This window comes from Balearica regulorum, chromosome 7 (genome assembly GCF_011004875.1).
Source record: "Balearica regulorum gibbericeps isolate bBalReg1 chromosome 7, bBalReg1.pri, whole genome shotgun sequence".
NCBI lineage: Eukaryota > Metazoa > Chordata > Aves > Gruiformes > Gruidae > Balearica > Balearica regulorum.
The window spans coordinates 4,224,057-4,239,209 of record NC_046190.1 but is presented as its reverse complement, the minus strand read 5'-3'; the positions used below and the strand labels follow the sequence as shown (position 1 = coordinate 4,239,209).

Genomic DNA, 15,153 nt, shown 5'->3' with positions numbered 1-15,153 from the left:
TAGCTCTTCAAACTGCAAATGCTTTGAAAGCTCACAGAGAAGCCCAAACCTCATAGAGCCATCAGAAATGGGGCACAGGTGTCACCCCCCGAGCCTTCATTTATTCCCAGTGCAGAGATCCTAGCAGGGCACTTACAACTGGCAGGAACCAATATCCTTCACCACATCTGACAATTATTGCCAGCGGTGCTATGGCTTACAGGCCACAAAGACGTTTCTGCCTTTCTTTCCATGGCACGTTGTATTTCCAAACACTACAAGGCCATCCTCCATCTCCAGCCAGGGCTTACCCTGCTTGGGGTTAGTGCTGCAGGGAACATGACTGGGGTTGAACAAATATATATATATTTAGCTATATGTATCACCTTCCAGTACCTAAAGGGGCCTACAGGAAAGACGGAGAGAGACTGTTTGTCAGGGAGTGTAGTGACAGGCCAAGGGGAATGGCCTGAAGCTGCAGGAGGGGAGATGGAGATGGGATCTGAGGCAGAAATCCTTCCCTGTGAGGGTGCTGAGGCCCTGGCACAGGGTGCCCAGAGAAGCTGTGGCTGCCCCTGGCTCCCTGGCAGTGTTCAAGGCCAGGCTGGATGGGGCTTTGGGCAACCTGGGCTAGTGGAGGGTGTCCCTGCCCATGGCAGGGGGTTGGAACTAGGTGGGCTTTGAGGTCCCTTCAACTCAAACCGTTCTATGATTCTAGGATAAATGATTTACTTTAAAAAAAATCTGTAAAAAGGATAGCTGCGCTGGAAGGGTGGTAACACACATCATTAAAATCTCTCAGTAACAACCATATCAAAATTTTACAAGGCAGGAAACAGAACAGGCAAGAGATAGCGAGGGCTCGTTTTGCCATTGCTGGGGATGATTTCAAATTCTCATCCGGGGCGGCTGTCGTCGGTGTGACAGACACGTCATGTCTCCCTTGCAGCTCCCCAGGGCCTGGGTGAAGGAAAGCAATCCGCTCAGCCAGCACACGCGCGCCAACATCAGGGTTGGCCCATGGCTCGGCTTCCCGTAGATGACTCAGGCCGCCGAACCCAGTGTTCATACTGCCGCGAGGCGTTTCGGCACACAACACCCCAAATCCTGTTGACACGGAGATGTCGGAAAGCGGCGGACGCAGAGGTGGGCAGTGGCAAGTCCTTAGGTCACCACGCAGCAAGGTGCCCTTTGGAGAAGAATTGCACCAGACCATGGGAGAAGAAAACCAAGCAGGTGCCTCTCCGCCACACAGTATCTCTGGCAGACACTGGGGTTTTTTTAGAAATCCATTTTTCTCACCTAATATGCCCAGCCAGCTTCTCCTAGCGCCTTGCAAAGGGTGAAACCACCAATTCCTGCCAAAATCAGCCCAGCCAGGAGGACAGTTGGGGTCCAAGCCACCTCTCATCACCTTTGCAACATTGCTCATCACCCATATTTTTTAGGCGCACTCACATCAGAAAAAGAAAACCAGCTCTTTGAGAAACCTCCCAATTCATGGACAAATCTGACCCTGAGCATTTCTGATCACATCCTGCTGGTATGGACACAGTCCCTGGCGCTGCGAGACCGAGAGCACTGCGTCTAGGAAGGGGACCACATCGCCGCGAGATTAATTAACACGCTGTCAGAACAACTGCTGGGATTTCGGAGGTTGGCTGTTGCCCTCCTTAGGCTTCTACTTCACGTGGCAAGAGGAAAAAAAAGTTGGAAAGCAAGCCCTGCACCGAAATGAGATGTCTGATGTCCTCGTTTTAAGGCGTGCAAGGGTGGTCAGAGATGCCAGGCACCTCATCCGGTACCCAACCTCTCCTTGCTTGGGGCGAAGAATGAGAAACCGGCCTCTTGGCATCTCACCTGCCTCCGGACACTGGGGACGATTAAACGGCACATCATCGTCACCCACTCGCTGGAGTACGACCCGCCAGCTTTATACCCAGCCCGAAGGCGGAAGCAGCACAAAGCGGAGCGTTGGCGTGCGTTTAAAAAGAGCAGAAGGATTTTCGTGGTGCTGTGGCTTTTAAAAATTGTTGCTATTTCAATGACAACTGTGTTCATGGTTTGGGGTCTGCCCCAAGCCGAAGCCTCTCTGGTTTGGTGCCGTATGAGTAAATAAGAAGGCGAGCGATACGGGCTCACCTCCCCTCTCTGAGCTATGGGGATTCCAGAAAGAAGAAACAAAACCAGGATTTTGAGGAATTAAAGGCAATGTTTTCATATGTATTTTCCTTCCCAGCAGAACTTTAACATTTAGGTCTCTTTCTTAATTAGCCCAGTTATGTGGCCATGTAATTGCTTCCAGGAGCGGCTCCCTCCCCTCCTGCCTGGCCTAAATATCCCTCCTGGTAGGAAGAAAACATTTCTTTCAGGTCAAATTATTTTTATTTTGATTATGGTACTGGCTTTCAGGCCTATAAACACATGTGGTTACCAGCTAAAAATTAACCGATCTGCTGCCAGAGCCGGATGCTGATCCAGCACCCAGCACCCCGGGCTCAGCACCCAGCTCTGCTGTTAGCACCCAGGGACTCATGGGTGTGCCCTGTGCCTCAGTTTCCCCATCTGAAAAGGGAATGCTTTGAGGTCTTACTGGAAAGCCCAGTCTGGACACTGGCTTTCCTTTGCTTTGAGTCACGAAGACCATTGAACACAAACCATTTCTATCCCGTATAAAACCAGAGGACACGTGCAGCCACACGGACACCTTGTCATTATTTCAGCTCTTCATCTGAAATCCTCTAACTTTCCAGCGTCGTTACTAGAGAGGCATTAAAAGCAGCCTGGGGGAACATCCAAACCTGCGGGGTTTTCTCCAGCACATTTATCCCCGTCTCCTACTGCCCACCAGGAATTAGCTGGTTTTCATGGTGTTTCCATCCCAGGGAGGGCTCTGACCATGTCCCACGCCCCAAAAGCCCGCCCCACCAAAGGCAAGAATGCTCACCATAACTTGCCTAATCCTGTTCGTCCCTCTGTGCCAGTCCTCCCACGCAGAGAGCAGCCTGCCAGGACTGCTTTTCATAACCGAATAGCTATGAAAACCCTGGCCCTTGCACAGCTCCGGGCTTTGCCTTCTTCCCACTCTGCTACAGCCCTGCTACCCCAAACCCAGCAGCACATCCCTGCCACAGGAATCCACCCACTGCCGTGGGTGCCCGAACCCGGCTGGGTTTCCTCCCTGAAAACCAGGGATGCTCCACGGGATGTGTCTCGGGCTGGATCCCAGCTGCGGAGTTCCTTGGTGACAATGTTGTTGGTTGGTTGTGCTAGCAACCGCAGAGCATTCGGCAGCATCCCCGGCCACCCAGCCTGGACCAGCGGGCGAGGAGGGGATGGGAGAGGGGGGGACCACCGCTCTCGCTGCCACCGGCACTGGAGGAGATGCTGCACCCAGGCAATCCCTTCTCCATTCCTACAGAGCTTGTGCCTCGCAGCACGGGACTTTGGGACCCTTCCCTTTTCGTATCGGTTCTTGCAGAGGATGAACCACCCCGACACTCTTTTTGTCTAAACTCGTCCTTGAGGGTAGCTGAGTAACGCACGGTGCTCAGACATCACTTTCTTGCTTTGGGGGATTTTCTGATGTGCAGGACAGCAGCCAGAGAAAACATAATTCCTCAAGCTGAAGGTTTTCTAGGAATACAGACTGAGGTGCTTTCAGATGTACAAGTGATTATGTTTTTGTCATCCTTGGGTCACTTGCCCATGTCAAAGTCATGGCTATCCAAATTATAAATCTGCGCCTGGGCTCGGTGTTCACTGGAGGGAAAGGGAAGCTCCTGCTGATCCCCCCAGCATCTCCCCAGCCAAGCCCTCTGTTTCCCAGACGACAAACCTTCCCCCTTGGTCTGGTGCGATGGAGAAGCTGGCTTCACCCCACAGCATCCTTGGAGGGCAAGGAAGGTCGGTGCTGTGCCGGGAGTGCCGGTGCTGGTGCCAGGCTTCGGCACCCTGCGGGCAGGGCCAGCAGCTCACGGCCGCCCCAGGGTCCCACCTGACAAAATATTTTGGTCAGATTTGGCATCTGATACAGTTGAGTTTTGTAAAACTTACTCGATAGGCTTAGCCTAACCGCTGAAGTGTTCAGTTGGTCCCGCTGGGATAATTAAATGCTAACTCTGCAGTTGTAATCCAGCAATTTCAAGCACTTCTACTGCAAAGGAAATGCATGTGTGTGTCTCACGTCTCTGGGTGAAGGTGTCTGTCATCTGTGTCCTCAGAGAGCCTCACCGGAGCCTCAGGGAGCAGCTGAAGGCAGGAGATGCCAGGAAACACTGACACAGCCCAGCCATGAGCTCTGCTTCAGACCTCACGTTCCCGCTGTCTCCTCGTTGTGTCCCCTGTCCCGCAGGCGGCCGGCACGCAAGGCTGGGGAGGGACCGAAGAGGGAGTTGAGGTCTGCACCATGTGCCATGGCTCTGTGCCACCCATCAGACCTTTTCCTCCTGAAGGGTGGAAACCAGAGCCCATACACTCTCCTCCTTCCCTATCCATGGCCTGAACCTTCTTCATCAGTACAAAAAGCACTCGCATCCTTCCCGGGGCCCTAATATACAAATCTGACGCACACGTCCGACAGCCAGATGCTGAGATCTGTTAGATTGGTCCTTTAGCCGCATCCTCCGCCCGTGCTGGGGGCAGCCCCGTCCCCCCCCAGGCTCCCCACCGTGGGGACATGGGGTGGAAGCCATCCAGCGCAGGAGCGCATGTGCGGACTCGGCCGTCAGGGTTGCTCTCGTTTAGACTCTGTGTTTCGCTGGGGCCAAGGCCGACCCAAAGAGGCGGGTTGAGAATTGCAGGATGCGATCCCAGTCTGCGGTTCAGTTCCTCGGGGAAGGGACCGAGCCAAGCGCACAGCCGTGCCGTGCCTGCAAAGCCTTGCACAGACCTTGGCAGGGACCTGGAAGGGCTCGAGACGAGCTACAGCCGGCGTTAAACCCTCGACGGGCACCAGGGGAGCCGGGAAGGAACATCTGTGGGCTCGCAAGGCTGGAAGAACAGCTGCAAAAAGAGGCTTTCCTGGCCCTGGTGCAAGCCTTTTATTCCCCCGCACTGGCAGCAAAATCCGCTGGATGTGATGCCGCATCCACTCAGTGCCGTGCTGGGGCGGCATCCCCACCAGTGGGGTCCATTTGGGGACCTGCCCCACCTGCTGCACCTCCTCCATGCCCTTTGTTTGCAAAGGCCGGCAGTTAAAGAGCAGAAAATCATACAGAGCCTTTGCGGAAAAAAAAGTAAAAAAAGGCTTCGTTGGCATTTGCAAAGATAAACTCATTAATTCTTTTAATGAAGGATCAAAGCCTTGGAGCCTGCCATGGCTGTTACCTTGGGAAGATCACTCCCTGCTACTCGGGGCTCTCCTTTGGTGCTCCTGCAAGCTGGCCGAGCCCAAAGCTGTGAGCTAAGAAGAGCAGATGACTTCTGCTCTGCCCTTCCAGTGCTTCCGAAACGCTCATCATACCATGGTGCAAGCGCCGCTCGGAGATGGTAACCATCACGCAGGCTCTCAGAACAGCCAGGAGAATAAAAATAGTCCCGTTCCTTTGATCTCCTCCCTTTGTTCAGCAGTGAGCGCTGCAGCAGATGCAGCTGGGGCACACGTGCACTGATCCATCACACCGAGGCCCTGCAATTCGGTCAACGTTTTGGCCTCATCCTGAAAGGTCTTGATGATCACCTCCAGCTCCTCCCGAGGTGCTGAGCAGCGCATCCGGGGGACACAATGGGCACGTTCAGCCTTGCAAGACCAAACCACTGGTCACAGCGAGCAGATGCCCCAGTGGGCAACCGAACCAAGGCACTCGCTTGCCCTTGCACAGCCGGCTCTGCGTGCACGGGCATTGCGTGGGATTTTGTTACCTGTGCACCCACGCAACCACACGTGCTACTGCCGTGTTTCCACACCAGATTGCCCAGCTACACCAAAACTCCACGATACACAGATGTGACCCTTTGCCCGTGTGTGTATGCAAACCCCCAGGCGCAGTGTAAGTGCACGTTGCACTTTGCATTTCCAAAGACAGCCCCAGAAAACGCCGTTTGGAAGAAATGTGGATGAGGAAGATTTCTTCGGTCGTTTCTGGGCACGCAGAAAGAGGAGCAGCCCATTTCCCAGCCCCGGTGCCTGCGCCCGGGGCCGCATCCTTCCCCCTCTTTCCCCACGCTCTGCACCGTGGGCTTTCTGCCTGGTCAGCCCACTTCCACGGCCGTGGATCTCCTCCCACACCAGTGGGTTATTGGAGGAAAGCTGCGGTGGTCGGCAGGCGTGGCAAAGGCACTTTTATCATGCTGGTTTTAAAGCGAGTAACCACCTGGGAACAAGCGGTGAAGACACTTTCTGAGCGAGCTGGGGCGATGTGGCCATCGCTTCACATTGCTCCCGTGGTCTGACGTCCATTTGGGGAAAGTCACCTTCGTCCCCTCCCCACGGCGGCAGCTCTGCGCCTGGGAAGGCAGGCAGTGAAGGGGTAGTCTCGCTCTCCCCGCCACTGGTTTTGAGGCAGTTTGGGTCTTTTGCAGGCTTTGGTTTGCTGGGAAACTCCTGCACGGGCTTGCAGGACATCCGGCACCGCGCATAGAGATGAAGCAACCAGCGAGAGAATTAAGAGGGAAAAATTGTGCTATTCCAGCTTGCAGACAGTAAAATATAATAACACGTGTAAGTTGGTTTTACTGCACATCCAGCTTATTAGCAAATAAAATAAGCTTAGCACATTAAACATTGCTGGTGTGGTTCATCAAGAGACAAGAGCAACACTTTGTGCTTTCCCCCTGCAATCACCCAAATATGTGATTCCCTCACCCCCTCTACCCTCTAAGCTCCTCTGGAGGAGGAAAACCTAATCTCTTCCTCCAACACCACCACACTCCTTCAAACACCCGCTGTGCTGCCAAGCACGAAACGCCATAAAATATTGCATTTTTAGAAGAGGGAGAAAACGCACGTACAGCGCTGGATGTCACCCCGCTGGGGAACAGCAAGGGGAGAAACCCCACGGCTGTTTCTCCATCCCACCCCACGAATTGCTGCCAGCGGTTTCCCTGCGAACAACAAAACGGAGCGTGCAGGGACACCTTGCACTGGGCGGGCTTTGCCGGCCGCACCGCACAAGGAAATTCAGGGCAGATATTCCCGACACGGTCACCTCCAGGATGAAGCACAGCAGCACCACACGGCAGATGATCGCATCAAACCGAAACCACAGGGGAAGTTTTTCGGGTGCCAGAAGGTGACAGCTCTCCCGGGGAGGTGGCCAGGGTGAAAGCCCTGCTCCCGCAGCGGGAGCCCTGGGGTCTTCAGACCCCTGCCGTGATCTCCATCCCACACAGAGCTGGTGGTGGTGTTGACTTTACGATTGTAGATTACCGATGTGGGAAATGTTGACTCATAAAACTACAGAAAAAGGAATTTTATGAGCGTGAAATGGAAATGAAATGCTGCTCACGCTGTCCTTCGACGCAGCCTCTCGCTTTGCCTCTCGCTAAAGTCCCGCCACTTGGTCTTGCAGGGAGAGGACCGGGGAGCAAAATCCTCCCCAATTCACACTTCAGATCTGTTATCTGGCTTTGCATGGCAGATTGAAGAGGGAGGTTGTGCTCTGTGTTTGCAACTGAAAATGAAACATGATAACATCTCCAGAGTGGAAAATTACAGAGCCTAAGAGCAAGTAAAGCCCGCAGCGGTACAAATTCGGCTCCTGATGGAGCCAGGGCTAGGTGCCTCGGGGGTGCCTTCGCCTCCTCATGGCAGGCTCAGGGCTCCTCTCTCCTCAACTCAGAAACGTGGGGTTTAAGGTACTCCTGCTTGAAACACCTACCAGGAGGAAACAATGTGGTGGACTCAGCGTGCAAAAGTCAGAGCAGAAGAGAAATCCAGGAATTTATTAAAGAAATCCATTTGGAGGGGAACAGGTTTTCTGCTCGGACAGAAGGATGCGCTTCCCCGTAACACTCGTGTTACTCTGCGTGCCGCAGAGGCACCTCGGGAGGATGCTAAAGGATTTTTAGCAAAGCAGTAAACAGCATCACCTCGCTGCTGAGCCCCGGCTGCAGGGTCCCCACAGGGACGGCACCGCTGCCTCTTACCTGGGTCATCTTGGCGAGGTCCAGCGAGGGCCGTTGCTCCTGAACCTCCTCCGGTCTCCGTCGCTTGACCCCAACCTTTTTGTCGTTCAGGACGCAGGGCTGCGAGCGGCTTCGGGAGAGCCCGCCGGCCCGTCGCCCCAGCTCCGGTGTGGAGGCGGGCGTGCTGTTTGCCGAGGGCGGGCAGTACTCAGAGGAGGAGAAGCGGTCGTGTGAGCAGGAGAGGGACCTCTGCATGTCCACGCGGTCTCCTCCGTGCCCACCGCTGGCCAATTTCCTCGGCTGGCATCCCAGCCGGCTGCTGAGGGCGGGATGCTCGCAGGAGAGCGGGTTGGACCGCGAGGGCAGGCTGAAGCTCGAGCTCCTCTGCATGGTGGCAAAGCCGTTGGAGTAGCGTTGCACGCTCCCCCCGCTGTAACACCGCCGTTTCTCGACCGGGGTCCAAACCTTCGAGCCTAAGGGTCTCCACGAGGTCCCGCAGCTTGACATTTCATCCGAAAATGAGAGCGAGCGGCACTGGCGCTTGCTGGGGGGTGCTGAGGGGTTGCCGTGGGGGTCGCTGAGGCTGAGGTCTTTGATCAGGTTGGTGACGGAGCAGGTGCTGGCCGGCTCCCTCGGCCAGCGCGAACCCTCCTCGCCCTTGTCCGACAAGCAGTCCCAGATGCTGGCGCCCGGCTGCTCGAGCTGAAGTGGACATTTCCTGCTGAGATCTCTCCATCTGTCATTTTCTGGTTCAGAAAGGAGAAAAGAAAAAAACCACACATGCACAGGCATTAGCGTTAATTAATTCTGCGATTCGCTTTCTACGTCCATAAACAAAAAGAGTAGCATATGGGATGTTTTCCAGTACAAATTAATTAACTCTTGGAATATGGTTTTCTGAACTGCCAGCAGAACGGTTGCTGTGGCATAGATGGAGAGAGACAAAATGATAATCGCAGCAGGAGAAAAACTGCTAGAAGAAGATAAAAACATGTCTTTGAATATCCAGATTGCACTAGCTAAGGGAAATTCAGCATTATAAAATTACATGGCCATTGCCTTATCTCCATGATAAATCATGCATCAGATGCAGGCAGTTGGTCCTGGGCTCCGTGATCAACAACTGCCTGAGAGGTTCACAAAAACTGGAAGGGAAGAGCACAAAGCTGTAGCAAGATGGGGCAAGATGGACCTCGGGGGACAAAACAGCAGAAGGGAGAGGAGATAGCAGTCGGGATGCCCTAACAGAAAGGGGAGTGCCCCCCGGGCATCGAGCTGCCTGTCGCGGCACGGAAATCCCAACCAGGTCATGAAAGCCTACGGAAAACCAAAACCCATCCCGCCAGCCGTAGGGCTGTCCTGCTCTCAGCCGCTGCTAAACCAGCATTGCTCCAAAGAAACCACGTTATCCCCACTGAGGCTCTGAGCATCTCTCCCACACCAACCCAAGGAGACAGTGCCTAACGTATCCTTACATATGTTTGTACTATGGTGCACGTAATGAGCTCCAAGACGGCCGATGCTAGAACAGATGCACGATAAACCTCCAGCAGTTCTTTGCAAGACGCTGTTCTTAGGGCCCTGTTGTGAGGCTCATCACCCATCTCCCCTCCGTCCCCTAAAACTGAGGCCAGCGGGGTGCTGGGGCCCAGGTGCCCCCCCGGCCAGTTACCCGCACAGAGTGGGAAGGTGTGATGGGAAGCGGGTACCCACACCCTCCTGCTCTTCTGTGGCAACCTGAGCTTAGCATCTCTTCAGGGTTGCCTTGAAAATCCCAGTTGCACCTAGCACAGCCAATCGTCTGCATGTCTGTAATAAACATAACCTCGAAGCATTTATTTAAAGGAACAAATTGCTTAATAGGCTTGCTTTTTTTTTTTTTTAAATACACTTTCTTAACATTCTCTGCCTCTCTCCTTCATTCAGCTTGTTTACACAGGAATTTGTTCCCCCTGCAAATTTGGCTTGCGTTAACAGTCTTCCAACGCAGCACAGCAAAAGACGCTGGTGGCCTGTTGCATGGTTTCGGGGTCAGAATAACAATATTCCTTTCATCAGATGGGTTTTGTGGTGCCTGGGTAAAGCTCCAAGAACCCTGTGCCTCCAAAGTCCGCGGGCTGAAATGTATACGGCTATGGAAGACTGCAAACCTGGCTACAGCTGTAGTCAAAAATCCCACTGATGACTGTGTCGAAAGAGAGGATTAAGGGTGATGATCTCATTCCCGCACGCGGTCCTGCTATAAAAGAAGAAAGCAGAGTATCATCGAGGTCTGGTTCCCCAGCGCAGGGGAACGGGGCTTTCTGCAGCTACGCCGTTGACGCTCAACAGGAAAACCATGGTAGGACAACCCCATCGGCTGCTGCAATGGAAAAAAGTAATCACCCAACAGACCTCCTCTGGTGACTGTTTTTGTCGTGGGCTGCTGCAAACAGAAGCAAACCGTGCTAGCTAACCGTCGCTGCGAAGTTTCATATGATCATATCTAAATCGTGCAATAATTTTTAGGGGTTTGGGGGTTTTTTCCACTCAGGTAACTGGAGGATGAATTAAAGGCCATACCCAGCCCGCAGCTGTAGGTACCAGCCTGATAGGAAAGATGAAACGGTGCAGGACGCTTCCAACTGGGGCTTGGTTTCAATTCGAGAGGTCAGATTTGGGGCTCCCTACACCACTCTTGGCCAGTTTTCCCATTTCTCTCTGCATCCAGCTGCTGCCGTAACAGCTCCAGCCACAAACAGCTTGGCTCTGCACCCAATAACCACACGGCATTTTAACTGTCGCTATCTTCATTTTAATAAACACAATGAAAAGTGAGAAACCCGCGCTAAACAACTACATCTATGTTTAGATCTTTATTATTTTTCCCCTCATATTATGCTGCCAGCAGCGAGATTTCTTGGGTCAGGTCAGCAGACAAAAGAAACAGAAATAGAAGCTGATTTTTCATGGCAAGCTGCCATGATCCTCCGGCCGGAGACGTCACGTTGTACAAAAGGCCTTGGTGAGGAGGATACGGGACACCTTCCTCTTTCACCCCTGCTTCGGCACAAACAGCTATAAATCTTCCAAACCTTGCAAAGAGACCGGTAATTGCACCGTTACCCCCAGCACCAGCTCGGGGTTATTTGCTTTTCCCCTCGCACCACGGGGGTTTTTTTTTTTGGCAGGGCAGGGAGGAGACCCTGGCACAGCCCGGCCCCCCCAAGCACCACCGACCGGCCCCAGACTACCGGATAACCCAGAAAATGGGTTGCTTTATTTCAGTGCAAACAGAAAACTGTTCACCCCAAAACAAATTGAAAACGGGGTAGTCTGAGGGCTGAGGGTGTAATTAAAGGACGCGGGAAAGCCTTATTGAGGAAAACCGGCTGGTTTTCTGTTCCATTTTTTTAAGACTAAGATTCACATCCTGAGCACGCTGATAATGATAATTGCAGTGGAGCCATTAATACTGCTGCAGTTAAGCATGTATTAATTTTCTTAAATTACAAACCTCAACTCGGTTTACCCCGAGGCAGTAATTTGTTCCAGGATAAAACCCACCATGAGAATCCCTCGGTTCTCAAGTGAGCTGCTTTGCTGGAAAACTCTCTTTTGCCTATTGGAAAAACAATAGGAGAACATTTACAACCGGAGCATGACGGAAGTATGGCACGAGGAACTCTTCCCCATGGTTAAACGGGTCCTTCTTGGCTGTTAGCATCCCTGGATGAAATAGCATCTCACTTTTGGATTTTAACTTAAAACTGCAAAACTAAACACTTCAAGTCACTTGATGAGCACGTCCAGCAAATTTCTTTGGAGGTGTTTTGATCTGCAAAACTACATTTCCAGGGTGAGGCAACACAAAGTGAATTTTCTGGCATCTCTTTGGTTGTGAAATAGCTTTCCGGTTCCCAAGACACAGAGGGGTGTTATCGGCAGCCTGGGGAGGACTGAATTTCTCATCCTGCCCTCCCTGGCCACGGCAGCAGGAGCCTGAGCCCTCCTGCAAAGCATGCACGAAGCAGCAAGAAATCCAGACCGGTGTGGAGCACGTTAAATTCGGGTTACAGCTGCAAGCTCCCAGGCAGCCCAGCCTCGGTGGGACCCAAACCCAAGCTATTTCTGCTCTCCAAAGCAAGGCTCAGCCGGTTAGCTCTGATTCAGCCCCGGAGCGAGCGATCTGAGCCCTGCAGCCCGCATGCCTTCCCACGGCCCTGCCTGGCCTCCGGGAGAGTTCGGTGTCCGTGCCATCGACCCAGGGTGGGGGAAGCACCCTGCCAGGGATGCTCTGGGAGGGAGATGTTGGGTATCGAACTGACGGAGCAGTCGGGGTGCGGGTGAAGCGCGACCACCGCTGCCAGCCGCAGGACCTGCTCTCTGCACAAGGCTGGTGCCTCGCCGGCACGCGCCGGCAGGACTCGCCGGGCTGGGCAAGCGGCAACAAGCTCCAGCAAGACCCCGCACATTCCGGGCTCGGGCTGCCGGGCAGTCCCCACCTGGTTTATTTTCCCGCCTCTCCTATTTTCAGAGACAAACCAGAAGCTGCCCGCATGTGAGCAGGGCTCAACCAGCCCCGGGACCATCAACAGCATGCTCAAACGCCATCAGCACCGCTAGCTATTCCTAAATTTCCTTTCGACCAAAACCAAGACCTTCACTTTTAAGAGGGAACATGAACCCTTACAACATCCGTCTGTCCTCCCGCGCAACCTTCACCGCATCAAACAAGCCCAGTGATCCAGGGTACAGGGCACTCGCAGGCTGAAGTTACATCCCAAAATCAAGGAGATGGGTGTTGTCCTCCAAACATCCCTGAGGGCTTTGCACAGCCCCACGTGGAATGGGATCCATCCTCAGAGCATCACAGCCAGGTTCCCGAATGCTGAGCTCCAGGTTTGGCAGGAGCAGCGCACGGACACGCCGGGCACCTTGGAGCTTCAGGATGGTCGCAGGCTTTTTAAACAACTGCCGTGCTCCTCTGGTGACACAGAGTAAATTTTAATGACCATGTTCATAACCACAGAGACGGGTGTAAAATCAAAATGCTGACACAACTTTAACTACAGCGACACAAATGTGCTGCTATAATATTTTTACAGTTCCTTTTTATACATAATGCATGATCCTTCTGCTCAAGTTTCCTCCACGTTCTTTTCCCGTGAAATAATTTACATTAATACATAATTTATTACGGCAACTTGTAAAGCAATTATGGGTTTCAATCAATTTTTCTTCTCCTTTTTGGCAGATAAATTCTGTTTGGATCCTAACCCAAACATTTCTCTTCACACGGGTGTGCATCCAATTCTCTTTTTTTCCCCCCATGTTGTTCAAGTTGAATTTTGGTCGCCCGGTCCCCGTGCACGGGGGAAAAGGCAGCCTGCATTTTCCACTGTCCCCTGTTTATGTTCGAGAGATGATTTCTAAATGTGGAACAAATTTAATGGTCCTAACTAGCCACTGGCATCGCCATAGAGCCTTCCCATCACACGAATAAGATTAAAATACAATGCGCGGAGCTGTGCTTCAACAGGAAACGAAAACAACAGCCCCCAAACCTACCACTGGAGAATAAACACACCAGCGGGCTGCGGGCTCCTCGCGCCAACCGCCTGCACGGGGGAGGGAAATTCCCCACCTCGACGGTGAAACATGCCCTGCTCTTCAACGCAATCCTCTGGCGAGGTCTCCCCCTTGCAGCTACGTCTTCTTGGCTTTCCCTGCGCAGCTTTTTCTCTTTGTGCGTGAACATGCACCGAGATGCTGCTCTACACCGATGGCTTTCCAAAAACACCCCAAAATCCCGCTTTTGGAATACGATGAGGAGCATCACCCCCCATAGACTGGCCTTTCTTCTGGCTGCTTGGCTGTCCTCCATTGCCCATGCAGGGTGAAAAGCCACCTCCAGGGAAGAGGTGTGCAACGGCAAGACCTAAGGCTGCAACCTCCCCGGCACGCTCGCCTCTCAGACCAGCGGCGCTGCCAGGCATTGCTGAACCGTGCCGGTGGAGGAGCGTGCCGAAGGACGGATGAGTAGACCCGCGCACTTCATCTATCACTCTGCTCTGCCGCAGCGCTCCACAAGGACAAATTCCTTTGGGAATTTTCCAAGGGAAAAAGCAAAAGATGGTTAACCCCTATCCAACAATTAGACAATTCTGATACTCCCAGATGTTTCAAGGGCCCATCAAGGAGAAGGAAAAAAAGAAATGGTTGAATTTATAGTTTTAGGCATTTCATTTTTAATCTTCTTCCCAGCAAAGGGCTATATAAAGATAAAAACAATATATTTTTAGTAATACTAATATCATCACACTGGCAGGAGTGTTTCTTATAAATCTGAGAATCAAAAGATTATTTAGGTCACCTTGAGAAGTGGATCTAACATTGCACCATCTGATATATCAAGTCTGCAATAATGTTTACTCATATATTGAGTTATATTACAATCTATAATCGATTTTCAGTTTCTCACGGCATTTAGGACCTTACGAGGCGTCTACATATAAAACACGCGGGCTTCAGTTTACTCTTTTTCCCCACATTATGTCACAGGTAAGCAGAACCCCACGCTTGCCATCCTGGGCCAGCTGGGCTTCTTGGTCATGGTGCATTATGCACCCCTTGGGATTTTGACCCAACTTCTTCCTTCTCCTTCCTGGAGATAAACGTTCCCGAGCTGATGCCTCCGGGGTTTAGATGATGTTCTCCCAAGCAGCCTGGCAGAAGCTGGGCTTCCCTCTGCCCCGCTGTCCCATGGCCAACGGGACCGGCTGCAGGCTGCCTTCCTGCCCAAAGCTGCCGTTGCCCCTAAAGGCAACTGGGAGGAGGACCCTGTGCTAAGACCCTCAGCCTCTTCTGGCTAAAAAAATGAGAAAATTCAGCTACCTTCCCTCCATTCCCCAAACATCATACATGGGACTATGACTCTTTGCCTCCCATTGGCTGCAATGCCAGTCCAAACTTCACTGCATTCACTTATCTCAGTGTTCTCCACCGACAAGGACTTGGCTCTTTGACCTGAAATATTCCCCTCGTTTCACATTCAGAGCCATTATAACCGTCTGTGATCACGGCCCGTGTTTGGAGACATTGAGAAGAGCGCTCGGGAAAGATACC

General features: G+C 52.6%; 1 protein-coding gene across 4 annotated transcripts in view; it reads right to left on the bottom strand.

Moving 5' to 3' along the window:
• Positions 1-15,153, bottom strand: part of FAM53B (family with sequence similarity 53 member B) — a 527,638-nt gene that overhangs the window by 489,047 nt on the left and 23,438 nt on the right. For all 4 annotated transcript variants that reach the window (XM_075757678.1, XM_075757679.1, XM_075757681.1 and 1 more), the window contains one exon: positions 8,068-8,792. In XM_075757678.1, coding sequence (XP_075613793.1) covers positions 8,068-8,792 — 725 coding nt within the window. The remainder of the gene's footprint in view (positions 1-8,067; positions 8,793-15,153) is intronic.